This window comes from Adiantum capillus-veneris, chromosome 5 (assembly GCF_014529385.1).
Source record: "Adiantum capillus-veneris isolate H3 chromosome 5, ASM1452938v2, whole genome shotgun sequence".
In the NCBI taxonomy this organism is placed as follows: domain Eukaryota; kingdom Viridiplantae; phylum Streptophyta; class Polypodiopsida; order Polypodiales; family Pteridaceae; genus Adiantum; species Adiantum capillus-veneris.
The window spans coordinates 31669077-31682946 of NC_140935.1; the positions used below are offsets into that span (position 1 = coordinate 31669077).

Here is a 13870-nt window from a genome sequence, read left to right on the forward strand (position 1 = left end):
TATCATCCCAAAAATCTTGCTCAATTTAAGGTAAAAGAACTCCAGCAATGAAACAACTGGAGCTTTCAGAAGCAAATGAACAATTACTCTCGTCCATCGTCAACGAAATTTATCCAAAAAAAGACAAATCAAAACCCTCCACAGTTTCACAGACCCTTTTTAAACAACATAAACTGCATCATGTATGCCAACCGTGGCTATTGCCTCCATGTAGTTTGTCATTGGCAAAAGATAACGAAAGACACCCATGTTATCACCATAGCCACATAAAGATCAACAGCTTTGACTACGTTAAAGAACAGGGTTTAAATCTACGTCAAACCAATGAATACTCACGAGCCATCACCTTGATTCCAAGACGTGATGCAAAGAATATTCGGATACACATCCAGAACACAATCCATACTCATTGCGTTTAAGGTTATAAGCATGCACATAGAGCATGGAGAGGAAACAAAATGAGTGGTGATAGTGTTCCGAGTACAGAGATAAGCTGTACCTAGGACCATGGACATCTGTACACAACATGGGAAAAATAACCTCCTATTGCGATAAAAACAGTGTCCTGATGGTCATGTTGCACACCCCACTGCCATTAAGACCAAAATATGATACTAAAAAGGCTCTAAAACACGACATATCGGAAAGATTGTCTAACCCATTACCCATTTGACATAGATACGCTTAAAGAGACCAGAGACCTCCAATTTACCCCTAATTAAGTGTGACGTGATTGTCATCATGCATGCATCAGCTTCCCATATAAATGTATTGTAAACATAAGGAAACCTGCAAATGCCATTCTTTAAATACTTTTTACACAAAAATCCACTTAGATCACGAAATGCCAAAGTTAAAACAGTTTCAAATAAACGTTTTCACACACTTGTTCCAAACAGCCAAAGAAGCGAAGCTATTGAACATCGAAAGACCCAGCTAGGCTGCTCATATAAGGAAATCAATGGCTCCTTCAGAAAAAGGGCGCATAAGGAATGAGTTATACTTGACAAGGGCAGTGAACCTTACAAACAATGAGCACAACCAAAGTGGTCATCAGCACTACCTTCTTTGAATAAAATAAAAGTTTATATCACTTTTTTTTTTAATGAGAAAAAGGGTTATATCACACATGCAACTGGCATTGAAATAACCTATTTACAATAAGGGGCTACTTTGTCCTCGCCCCAAGAAGGAACCATCAAAAAAGCCTCGTAGTGATATCAAGACAGCTGTCCAAGCTTCCACCTCTCACTCCAGCTCTCTCAAAAAATCTTTGTTATCAACAAAAACCTGCAGCAATTGAGCACGTAACTGCTTATAATAAAATCTCAGTTCAAAAAAACAATTGTTGTTTTGACAACTTTTAAGGCTCAAAAAATAACATTGTGTAGAACTGGCTTCCTAACACAAAACCCATCTCACAGACACAGTATAAGAATCCCTATAATCAATAGGCATTCACTGGGAAAAAAAAAAAGGGAGGAGATGCAACAAACCCAATCCTACGGTTATAAACCTGTATATAAATTACCCATTTCACCTATTGAGGTTAATGCAAAAGTTGGTTGTCGCAATGAAGGGAAGCACCTTAAGGCATTGCTCAGCAGCCCAATAGGGCGCCCTTGTGGCCAACCCTTCGCCATGCGCAGCAGGCCTTATGCCCTTCACCTAACATATGCTTCCCTACATACATATGCCCTCCTAGCAAGCATGAAAGGGCTCTTCCCTCATCAGAGAACGTCCTCGGACAGCTATCAAGAGCTTGAAATCCAATGTATATTGGCTTCCCTGTTTATCTTTCAATAGGCCAAGATATTGCTACATCAATGTGCAAAACAACCCACATTCTGTAGCTGCATCCTTTACACATGGACCTTAAAATAGTGACAACCTAAAATGCTGACGTTCAATTGTCTTATGTTGAGCACATAATTTGCAAAAAAACCATTTCCACTCCTTAAATTGAAAAATTACCGTCTTCCAGCCATCAGGATCAAGACATGCCACAATTTTGGTATTGATTCCAGGCAAAGGACCCGCTTCACGAGTGATCTTCCCACCAGCTTCACGAACCAACTCAGCCGTTTTGTACACATCATCAGTCCCAATCGCAACCTGTTATCAAAAAAATTTATCCTCTATTCAGCATCCAAACAACCAATTCTGCCTATATGGAAACCGTCACACTGGAAGCAGCAACTATACCTGTGCATATCCATTGCCCTTTTCATACTTTGTCACACCGTAATTATATGTCAACTCCATGACCGTTGACTTGTCTTCCGGACCATAGCCAAGCATTGCAATTGTGTACTACAATTCATAAACCCAACTCCATTAGCTAACATCACTAGCAGAATGACCTTTTACTACTATGCCCTACCAACACCAGTAAAACAACAAAAGGGCATACCTTGTATTCAGGATTGTCACGTGTACGAAGTAATTGCATGCCAAAAGCCTACGAGCAGCAACTTCATTACTTGGTAAACACTAACTGGTAAAATCTCTCAAACTTGTGACACAACAATAGCAACTCACCTTTTGGTAGAAGTCTGTCGATTGTTCAAGATCCCCAACTCTCAACATTACTTGACAAAGCGGCTCTGGTGTAGGCCCTCTTTGAATAAGCTCAAACTTGTAGCCATCAGGATCTTCAACAAATGCAATTACAGTACTTCCTCCTTTAACAGGACCCGGTTCTCTAGAAACCTTACCACCCTTGGCCTTTATAAGCTCGACTGTCTTATAAACCTGAAAACAAGAACTCCAAATTTGTCAAACTAAGAAGATAGACTAAAGAAAGAGCAATTACACTTGTTTTCAAAAAAACTACGAAAGGTTTGTGAATAGGAGTGCTTATGAAACCGGCTGTAGCGTCATTAAAGGACAGTAAAATTTGGCTCTCACCTGATCTATACGTTGATTAACTTTACCTATACTTTACGACACAAGGTAACTTCACGAACACTTGTGGCTTGAATTCAACACTTCAAACCAAATCACAACTTGGTAGCTAGAGTGCTCCCAAGTAGACAGTGACACCCTGTTGGCCCCAAAGATTGGCGCCCCTTTCGGTATTTCTTTACTCCAATTAAACTTGGAGAAAACCTATAAACTTCTACGAGCTGCCTCCCTCCTATTGGGCTGAAAATTCCCTACTCTCGCCAAATTTCGACAACATAACAATAGAAGAGGGCTTCATTGACAAAATCCCCATGTAATAGGTGACTTTCCACGCAAGTTAGAGCACTTTTGCAAGCTTGGCGAGAAAATACAGCATGCTGAATTCTCTGTTTTCAGCCTCTAAAACGCTCCAGAACACCTGTTTAGCAGTTCCCTAGACTCCCCGAAGTTCTTGGGACCTTTAGGCATCAAAAAGGGTCAAAACCCTAAACCTGCAAAAAATTACAGCAAGCTGTAATTCTCTGTTATGGGCTCCATTTTGCGTGCCAAACGCATCTGCAGCAAGCCCAGTTCCCGCACCTGTAGGGCTACTTGCCCCTTGATTTAGACGACATTTCTCACGAGAAATCCCTCTAAATCAACCTGTACCTACTTGGGATTAGCAGTTAGCTAATCTGGTACCTATGCAAGAGGCTTTTGTGACGGCAATCGCGAAAAAACCCACAGAATTGTATATACAGATGAGTAGCCCTTGAGCCAGGCATCACGATTCTGTAATCAACAGGAAGACATGTGCGCGAGAGCGGAATCATCGTGCTACATGAGACAAAGGAAAAGGCAATCTTATTATAGTTGTATACATGCACCCACTACTCACACACGCTCTGTAGTCACTTAACGAACTCAAATCAGCTGCTCCCTTGCCTCTACTCAATTTTGGGCGCCCCGTCTGTCACGGGGACGAGCGCCACGTGCCAATGGAAAAGAACAGATTGAACAACTTTAAACACTTCAAATAACAACTGAACTGAAAGAGATGCACAACAGACGAGATGGGGAGTGGCGGAGATCCACCCCAAGGGAGCACTAACCCCAAACAATGGCGCCCCTTTCGGTATTTCTTTATATTGCTTGAACTTAGTACAACGCCAGTACTCCATTCTTTGCACCTTCACCCAAAAGAGTGCCAGAGACTGAGCCCTTGGCTCATATTTAAAGGCCCTTGGCCTCTTAAAAGCAGTTACATGAAAAGCTTCAAGTTCAAAACGCAGAAGTCCGAACAGGCTGCCACATCATTAAGTCAGTGCAAAATGCCCGTACTGGCCTGCCACGTCATCTGCTGAGCACGCAAGTCTTTTGTGTGTGTGCTACTTTATTTTTTTTCGCTCTAGGCACTTGGGCCCCATCGAACGACGTCCCGTAAGTTGGTGGGAACTCTTCTTTAAAACTAGGCCTCTCAGCAAGACTTTGCAAGTTGGTAAAACTTCTTGTGCCGCTCAGTTCTACTACTGCTACTTCTTCTTAGGGTTTAGGCCCCTCGACCGGGATCTGTAAGTTGGCTCCGTTCTTCAATGGCTTGACACATCAGCAGTTTGTCACATACCCCCTTCTTGAAAAAAAGTAATCGTCCGCGATTACCGTGTATCTGCAAAACAACTCAAGTACCATGTATCTGCAAAACGACTCAAGTTAGCTCAAAAATTTCCAAGGGTCAATCCGAGGGACATTTGGAGGGACAATCAATTTTCTCAATCCAAATTGGAGCTCGTGAAATCTTGGGTCGTTGGCTTCCCAGAAAAACCTCATCCAATAAGGAGTCTCATTCCATATGGGAGCTCTTGATATCCTGGCATAGTAAATTTATCCATCACACCCAGACCGCGCTAATCTCCACCAGGTGTCTTGATGTACTAGATTACATACCTAGGCAATCTAACCCAATTAGGAATATTCAGTGGTTGGCACATCACAATGCAACATGAATGCTCACATATACATGTTACAAGGCATAGAAACATAAAGCCGCCGATGAACACTACCCCCACAAATAACCATCCAAGTTCGGGCCATAAGCTGTTCAAGGACTCCTTGATCACTCCTCCCGCAAATAACCTAAAAAGGTTCAAGCCAAGAGATATAGACAGCATCCCCCATCCTGCGTTGTTTGGAGGTGCTGAGAGTAACCACTACTCACTCTTCTTAATACTCCCCCCGTAAATAACCACAAGAGTCCGGGCTATGAGTAACAACAACAATACTCCCCCTGTAAATAACCACAAGGGTCCGGGCCATGGGTAACAGCAACAATACTTCCCCCATAAAAAACCACAAAGGTCCGGCCCATGATTAACAACAACAATATCCCCCCCTCCCCCCCTTGTAAATAACCACAAGGGTCTGGGTCTCCCAAACCGCAATCTGCATCGTTTGGAGGTGCCGAGAGTAGCCACTATTCACTCTTCTTAATACTCCCCGCCGTAAATAACCTGTCACGTGCACATCTAACCCTATGTGCATGTCGACAAGCTATCGCAGGTCTAGGGTTTAGTTCGGCTTAGGAAGTGTTCTGACACCTTTGTGAGCCTGTGCGTAGGCCAAGCACTTAGATTAGTTGCATATCCTCTGGTTGCACACAGCATGATCATCAACATGACATTCAGGACCCATCAAGAACATTTTACAGTGCATAGATCCCATTTTTCCAAATTACTCATTTTTCACTTATTATTTAATAAGTGACTTTTGTTGGAAAAGTGAGTAGGGCAAACTTGCTAAGGCAATATAAAAGAAACCTAGCGCTAGCACTTTCTGGCAAAAGAGGCAGAAGAAGTTCCAGCAACTTACAATGCACCTTCTCCGCAAGACCGGCAGGGAGGCCCTAGCGTTTTCAGCCAACAAGACCCTCTGGCGTTTTCTGTAGCAGATCATCACCAGTGTTTTTCCGGCAGCAGATTCAGCCTAGCGGTTTTCATCAATGGCAGATTCAGAATGGCGTTTTCCAGTTTGCAGACCTAGCCTAGTGTTTGCAGTTTCTGACGTCAGATCAGCCCCATCACTTCAACGTTTTCAGTTTCCAGCACTTACACAGCAGATTCAGCCCTTAGCCTCGCAGATCTCACCTACCCGTAGCAGAGTCGCCATACCCATCGAGTCAGCCAGTGTTTTCAGATTCAGCCCACTGTTTTCAGTTTTCAGCATCTGCATTTTCAGCGCATCATCATCGAGTCATGGCCATCGCCATCCTCGTTGACACAATGTCAGAGATCAGTGGAAAGTCACCCTAGCGTTTTCAGCTTTCGGTCCGTCCTCGTCGTCGTCATCATTGTCGTCGACATCGTCGGCAAGTCCACATTGCATCTAAACCATTGTACAAGATTTGTGCAATCAATAGCATAGACCTCTCTCGCCATAGAGAGGGGGGCCCTTGGAGGAGGGTTTGAGAATTGTTTGGTGCCGTATTCTTTTCTCACTCTCTCTCAATCTCAACACCTTCATTCACAGTAGCATTCACTTTGTTTGTGATCATTGCATTCTCTCTCTAAAGGAACGTAAGGCTCGCCCTTCCGTAAGTAAAAGGAACCCTTGAGCACAGTTCGGAGCACTCCTCTTTAGCAATATCAACATTCACTTCCGTTGCACCTTACATTGGTATCAAAGCTTTGGCAGTGTTCAATATCACTCAAGAAAAGAACCACAGAAATATTTTGCTTGTTGTGGTCGCACGTAACCCAAGTCCACTTGGGCATGTCGATTCCTAATCGTGTTTTTGAAGAGTGACAGGTAACCCAAGAAAGAAGGGCTTGTCCAACCTCCCCTTGTTCCTCTTTTCACTCATTGAGAGCAGACTGTGCACTTAGCGGCCGGCCAATCGACGTGAGGTGGGAAAAAGCAACTTTGGTGTGAGCGCAAGGCCGCCAAGGGGTGCGCCCGCAGGGAAGAGTCGAGCTCATGTAAGAGAACGGCCTTCTCAAACACAGATTGCAAGCTAAAGAACTCAAGAACCTCAAGAACCCAAGAATCTCAAGAACCCAAGTTCCTCGAGAACTTAAGTACCCAAGATCTCAGTGTATGGTCATCACCCGAAGCAGAATGGATACTTTGCGTCAAGGTGATGAGAATGGAGGTAGTGACGAAGAATTTTCCCCACAGGGAGGATTTTTTTCCGACCTCCCTCTTCCCCATCTACGCCACAGGTTGCACCAAATCCTAGGGAGGCTTTGATCAAGTCGATGATGGACATGATGCTACAACCGTTGCGCCACCTTGGATCGCGAGCGTGAGCAAGCGCACTTGGCAGACGAAGAAAGAAAGGCAACCTTGGATTGCGAGCGTGAACAAGCGCGCTAGGTGGCCGAAGAAAGAAAGGCAGTCTTGGATAGCGAGAGCGAAGAAAGAAAGGCAGCTATGGAGCTTGAGCGTGAGCAAGCTCGCGAAGCTCAACGCATAGCGGCCGAAGAAAGGCACAGGGCCTTGGAATTAGAGCGTGAGAAGCAGAGGGACCAACGCATGCAAGATTTGGTCCTACAGGTACTCACCTCGAAGTCCGAGCCGATCAAAGATATGGATAGTTCATAAGGTAGCACAAGCAAAGATTCGCACTCCAACAATCCAATCACTGAGAAGTTCAAATCAGTAAGTATGACAGTAAGACGGATGCTAATGTTATTCATTCTTGGTTGCATCAATTTAATGCTTACTTTGCGACAAATAAGAAAACAGGCAATAGCAAAGTTTTGACGGCAGCCATGTATCTTGCCGGTGATGCCATTAATTGGTATCACGCATAGCAAGAGGCACAGTTGGCCGCGCACTTAGAGGAAGCCGAAGAAGGCGTGCCGCTTTATTTCAATTGGGTCGACTTCCAAGACAAGCTCAAGGCACGGTTTATGCCTCCTCGGTACCTAGCACAGTTGAAAGACGATTGTCGTAGTCTCAAGCAAAATGGTATGCTAGTTATGTCTTTCTCCAATCGTGTTTTGCAGCTCGGTACCCAATTACACAAATTGGATGATGAGAGCAAAGAGGCATTCCTTTACGGGTTGGATGAGTACATCAAGTTTGATGTCGAAGTACTCCATCAATAGATCTCAACAAGGCAGTAGCGATTGCTCTCGCACAGGAGATGAAGCACAACAAAGGAAAGCCTAAGGAGAACAAGTCTTCTCACGATACCTCTCAAATCCTCAGAACCCACAGAACGATAACTCTTGTAGCCAATCTTCCTCTAATCCTTCGGAAAAGAACTCTCAAAATGAATCTAAGGGTACAGCTAACACGCTTGCTAAACCTAAGCTCACTCCGGATAAAAAAGTTGCACAAGGAATTATAGGAGGATACATCACGCCAAAAGAACAAGTCATTTGTTCTAAAGCAAGGTCGATGTTACCAATGTCACAAAGTGATGACGTGACGGACAGCAGAAACCCTAATTTCTGCCAAAAACCCTAAAATTCTTGCAAACCCTAATTTCTGCCAAAAACCCTAATTTCCGGAAATCGCAGAGGCCAAAAAAAAAAAAATTTTTTTTTTTTAAATCATGAGCGACGCGAATCTTGCTTTTTCTCCATGCCATGAGAAAGAGAGAGAACTTGCTTTTTTTTTAAAAAAAAGAGACTCTCTAAGAGAGAGAACTGATGCTTTTTATTTTAAAAGCTTTTGGGGCTCTGCTTTTGGGCATCCCTTGTACCTTTAAATTAGTGGTGAGGGCCTCACTTCTCAGAGCATCTGGACGCAGAGTCTGAGAGTGAAACCCTAACCGCTCTCTTGTACTTTGATGATTGATTAATACAAAAAGAAATACCAAAAGGGGCGCCAGTCTTTGGGGCCAATATCTCTAGGCACAGAACTCCGCCGGGCCAGTGCAAATTTTTTGTGATCTGTGAATTGTTTTGAAGTGGTTATTTGGTGCTGTCGCGGTTGATTCTTGACTTGGAGTGTCCAAGTCTGTTACAGTGGTATCAGAGCACGGCCGATTTCTCTTCTACGAAAAATCCGATCCCAGAATTTTTTTTTTCCGCGCACCTATGGCTTCAGGCAATGATCAGTCGACTCCCTCTGCATCTGGAGATGCGGGCTGGGATCACAACGAAGATTCAGACAGAGAGTATGGCCCGCCTCAGCCTACTCAGGCGGAGCAAAGAGAGATGGAGCGTCGTCGATTGATTGGCGATGCAACATAGATGATGCTCAATTTTGCCAAGGACCCGAAGATGGCAAAATATGTGACCCGTACCTCTTTAGAAGAGGTACAGATGGAGTGGCAGAGAACCACAACACCACTCCCGAAACCCGCTCTCAAGAAACCTTCTGCCTCCAAGAAAATATACGGAGAAGGAACTGGAGAACGTGGTTGATGCACGGATTGCTCAGCTTTTTGACGCGCAAAAGAAAGCCAAAAAGTACGGCAAAAAGCAGAAGAAAAGCACTGACTTTCCTGGATATTTGGGTCGTCAATCAACTTTTGACAAGGCAAAGAAACAGAAGAAGCGTGTTCGATTTGAAGGAGTACCCAGTTCTTCTTCTTCTCCTTCTTCTTCTTCTGATAGTTCTTCTAGCTCCTCGGATTCGAGCGAATAAGACAGAAAAGGTAAAAAAAAAGCGAAGCAAGAAACAAAGCTTCGGAAAGGCAAGAAAAAGGCAAAGAAGGCTACATCTCGCCCAGAGACTAACAGTTCTACTGAGGACTTGTCTACAGACAGCTCAGATTCCGATGACGGAAAGTTTTATGCGAACAAGAAGAAATTTTTTTTTACAAAGCTAACTAGTATGACTTTCTCAAAGATAAAAGCAAGAAAGTCCGAGAGTTGAAGGAAGGTGGCCACTCGATCAAGTTTCAGGATACTCAGATGCTTCGAAGGCTTTGTCTTGTATACAGCAGTTTGACATTGCTTTCGCGGGAGGACGCTATTCAGAGCACTCCAAGATTCGGAGAGCTGCCTCTTACTTTAAGGGGAATGCTCGTACTTGGCGGTCCACGCTTCTTTTAAACAAGACTGCGCCAGTTACATGGCTGAAATTTAAGAGGCTTTTTATTTCTTCTTGGTTGATGCAAGAGTTTGAACGAGATATACGAGCTGCTTGGAACCATCTTCGGATGACCAAGAGCGATACAGTAAATACTTATTGTGAAAGATTCTGGAGCTCTTTCTACACGCCTCTTCATTCAAGAAGATTTTGTTCAGAGAACAGATTGAACGGTTTACCTTGGGTCTACCTACAGAGATCCGAGATCACTGCTTGGAATAGAAGTCGGCTTCTATTTAGGAGTTGATGAGTCATGCGAAGCGGGGCTTTGCCATTCACTCTGGCAGTCTGACCTACCCCATAGATGAGGCCATGACACAACGAGCCGGATAGACTTCTGGGAATGAAAGTAGAAAGAAAAAGAGCAACCCAGAGAAAAAGGATGCACGACCCAAGCTTACTACTGAGAAGAGAGCTCGCTTCATTAGAGAGGGAAGGTGCTTTGGATGCGGGGAACATGGACATATCTCCGCGAAGTGCCCTAAAAAGGCACAGAAAGAACAGAATGATAACAACGACGACGGGCCTGAGAGTTCGAGAGCAGCTGAGGAATGTGGCAGAAAAGGCAGATAGAAAAGCAGAACTGGTGCCACATGGCGTGGGACCTGAACCGAATTAAATGAATGAAAGTACAAACTTTGCCGCTTTTGGGGCAAAGTGAAGGATCAGGAAGCTCTTTTGAAGGAGCCAAGGCCAACTTCTTTTCACTTGGAATTGGCGGCTCGATTTGGAAATACGCCCAACAGATTGACACCACAGGCGGTGGTAGTTCGACTGGCACCCGGATGGGATGTTGCCATTACACCGAGCATTGGCAAACTTTGTTTGCAATGACAAGGGTGTTCAGGGCACGCGAGTGACGTTCTACTCAGGATCCCTTGGTACCACAAGAACTACGCCGTGGTTGACTACCCGGCCGAGAAAGCGACTTTGATAAATGAAGGGCTTAGAGATTGTACTTGATGAACTTCAGTTTCTTACTCATTCTTTTGGGAGAGAACTGAACGCTGGATAAAGGTTGAATATGTTTTGACCACACTCGTGCCGATTGCTTTTCAAAGGGCCTTAAGTTCAAACCATTGATCTGATACTTGGAAGCACGCCACCGAATCGGCCACCTTACCGTGTGAGCCAAGTACAGAATGAAAAGATTATGAACCCAGTGAAAGACCTCTTGGAAAAGGGTCTTGTCCAGCCTATTACTTCACCGTATTGCTCTCCAGTGTTGTTGGTTTTGAAGAAAAACGGATCTTGGAGAATGTGCATCGATTATAGCACTCTCAACGAAATCACCATCAAGAACAGATTTCTGATTCCTAGGATCGATGATATACTCGACAGGTTACAGGGATCCTCGTGCTTTAGCAGGATTGACTTGAAGAGTGGATATCATCAGATCAAGATAGTGCCGAGAGACGTCTACAAGACAGCTTTTCGGACGACTTTTGGGTTATTTGAGTTTTTGGTAAGTCTTTTGGCTTAACCAATGCTCCTGCGACATTTAACCGAATGATGGACAGGATTTTTCGAGAGTACAGGCTATTTGTTGGCACTTTCTTTGACGACATCATTGTTTTCTCCAAGACTGAGGCAGAACACAAAGATCATCTGCTTCAAATCTTTCAGGCATTACGAGATCACACGTTAGTGATTAATGCAAAGAAAAGTGAATTTTTCCTACCAGAGATACACTTTTTGGGACACATTGTGTCAGCAGCAGCAGGAGTGCAAATGGACCCGGCCAAGATAGAGACTATCCATAATTGGCCCGATTTGAGGAATGTCCATGAAGTTAGAAGCTTCTTGGGACTGTGTTCGTACTACAGGCGGTTCATACGAAAGTTTGCAAAGGTTGCTTCCCCTTTGCATACCTTGACACAGAAAGAAGTACCTTTTTCGTGGGGACCCACAGAGGTGACTGCCTTTCGGACATTGAAAGAGAAATTGACTACGGGACCTATTTTGACTTTGTCGGACTTGCAAAAGTCATTTGAAGTATATTGTGATGCTTGTGGTCATAGTCTGGGTGCGGTCTTGATGCAAGAAGGCCATGTCATAGCTTACGAGAACCGTTTGTTCTCTAGGCCGGAGATGACAGCACAGATCTATGAGAAAGAGCTTTTGGCGGTTATCCATGCTCTTACTCAGTGGCGGCATTACCTACTCGGAGCGGATTTTACTGTCTTTACAAACCATCAGAGTTTGCGCTACTTCTTCTCACAGAAGCAGCTTTCGGAAAAGCAGATGCGGTGGGCGAACATCTTGTCACAGTTCCACTTCCAGATTGTCCATGTGCAAGGACAGAAGAATGTGGTGGCAGATGCTTTGTCTCGAAAACCGTTGGTTCTGGCTGTTTCCGCGATACATCATAGCAGCTTCGAGAATATGATCGATCAATATGCCACAGGTATAGATTTTGCACATATTTTCGCACGGATACGGGATGGGGAGACGGTAGCTGGATACTCCCTTCGGGAAGGCTACTTGATGAAAAAGACTATGTTGTGCGTTACACAACCGTTGAGGGATAAGGTTATGATTGAATGTCAATGTCCACCTTTTACGGGTCACCGCGGCATTGCTACCACCATGAAGGGGGTAGAGAGATACTTCTTTGGGCCGAGACTCAAAAAGGATGTGGAAGAGTTTGTAGGTAGTTGCTTGGTATGCCAGAAGGTCAAGTTTGACAGGCATAAGGCACAGGGATTGTTACAGCCTTTACCCATACCCACCCACCCCTGGGAAAGTATTGCAATGGATTTCATTTTTGATCTCCCGAGAACACAGAAAGATCACGATGATTTTCCGATTGCATGGCACGTCTGAGACGATTGTCTCCGACAGAGACCCCAGATTTATGAGTTTGTTTTGGAAGGCAATTTGAGAGAACATTGGCACACAGTTGCAGTTCTCGTCATCGTTCCACTTGCAGACTGACGGGCAATTTGAGATTGCCAATTCAGTGATTTTAGATTTATTGAAGTCTTGTATCTCGGATCAGAAGACTCAATGGAAAAAGAACTTACCTTTGGTGGAATTTGCCTACAATAACACGATACACTCTTCGACGGGGAAGACGCCATGTGAGATTGTTGAAAGTGCTGCGAAGGTTCCATCCTTCCTAAGCATGGAGATTAGATATTTGAAGCGGATGAATATTCGCGAGATTTGGATACGGCTTTTGCCAAGGTTCGCGAGACTTTGCAGGAGTCTCAAGAACGACAGAAAAAGGCAGCGGATCGCCATCGTCGCGATTTGAAACTGAACGAGGATGATTGGGTACTCTTCCTTTTGAGAAGACACGCCTAAGAAAGAAAAAGGGAAAGGAGAGGCTTTTTCCAAAGCTTAGTATGTGATACTACGGACCTTTCCAGATTACTGAAAAGATAATGGATGTCTCTTTCCGATTGAAACTGCCAGATACTTGGAGGATTCACAATGCATTGCATGTGAGTCTCTTGAACCCTGTTAAGGGTGATGTGCCTGATGATGGGGAGCCTGATGAGCAACCCGGAGTGGAAGAAAACGAGGAGATCCTTGTTCCTGAACAGATTTTGGCACATAAAGATACGAAGAAAGGTAAAGTCCGAAGGTGGTTCTTGGTTTAGCTCAAGAACTTTCCTGCATTTGATGCGAAGTGGATGGAGGAGGAGGACCTAGCAGATACTCCTCGGATTGTGAAACTTTACCTCGATGCTTTGGTTTAGCATAGTCTACTCCTAACGGAACCCAGAATTCAGCTTGGCCGCAGATCTGGTGCAGTGGGATGCACAAGAGGGGAGTTACTCCACTCCTTTGTCAACAAATGCCTCGATTTTGATACTAAAGTCACTGATGTCTCTTTGAGCTTCAGGGATACTGACAGCTGACAGTATTCTGCTGGATGACTTTATGAAATGGAATTCGTGATAATGATACTTATTTTTTCTTGACTTCTTGT

The 13870-nt window shown here is 44.3% G+C and overlaps 1 protein-coding gene across 1 annotated transcript in view; it reads right to left on the reverse strand.

The window, feature by feature from the left end:
- Positions 1–916: 916 nt before the first annotated feature.
- The window catches only part of LOC147457093 (lactoylglutathione lyase GLX1-like), a 45744-nt gene continuing 32790 nt past the window's right edge, over positions 917–13870 (reverse strand). The window contains exons 5-9 of the mRNA XM_086512102.1: positions 2542–2754; positions 2414–2461; positions 2206–2313; positions 1975–2115; positions 917–1290 (exon numbers count right to left, since the gene is read on the reverse strand). Of these exons, the coding sequence (XP_086368228.1) occupies positions 1249–1290; positions 1975–2115; positions 2206–2313; positions 2414–2461; positions 2542–2754 (552 nt within the window). The 3' untranslated portion in view covers positions 917–1248. The remainder of the gene's footprint in view (positions 1291–1974; positions 2116–2205; positions 2314–2413; positions 2462–2541; positions 2755–13870) is intronic.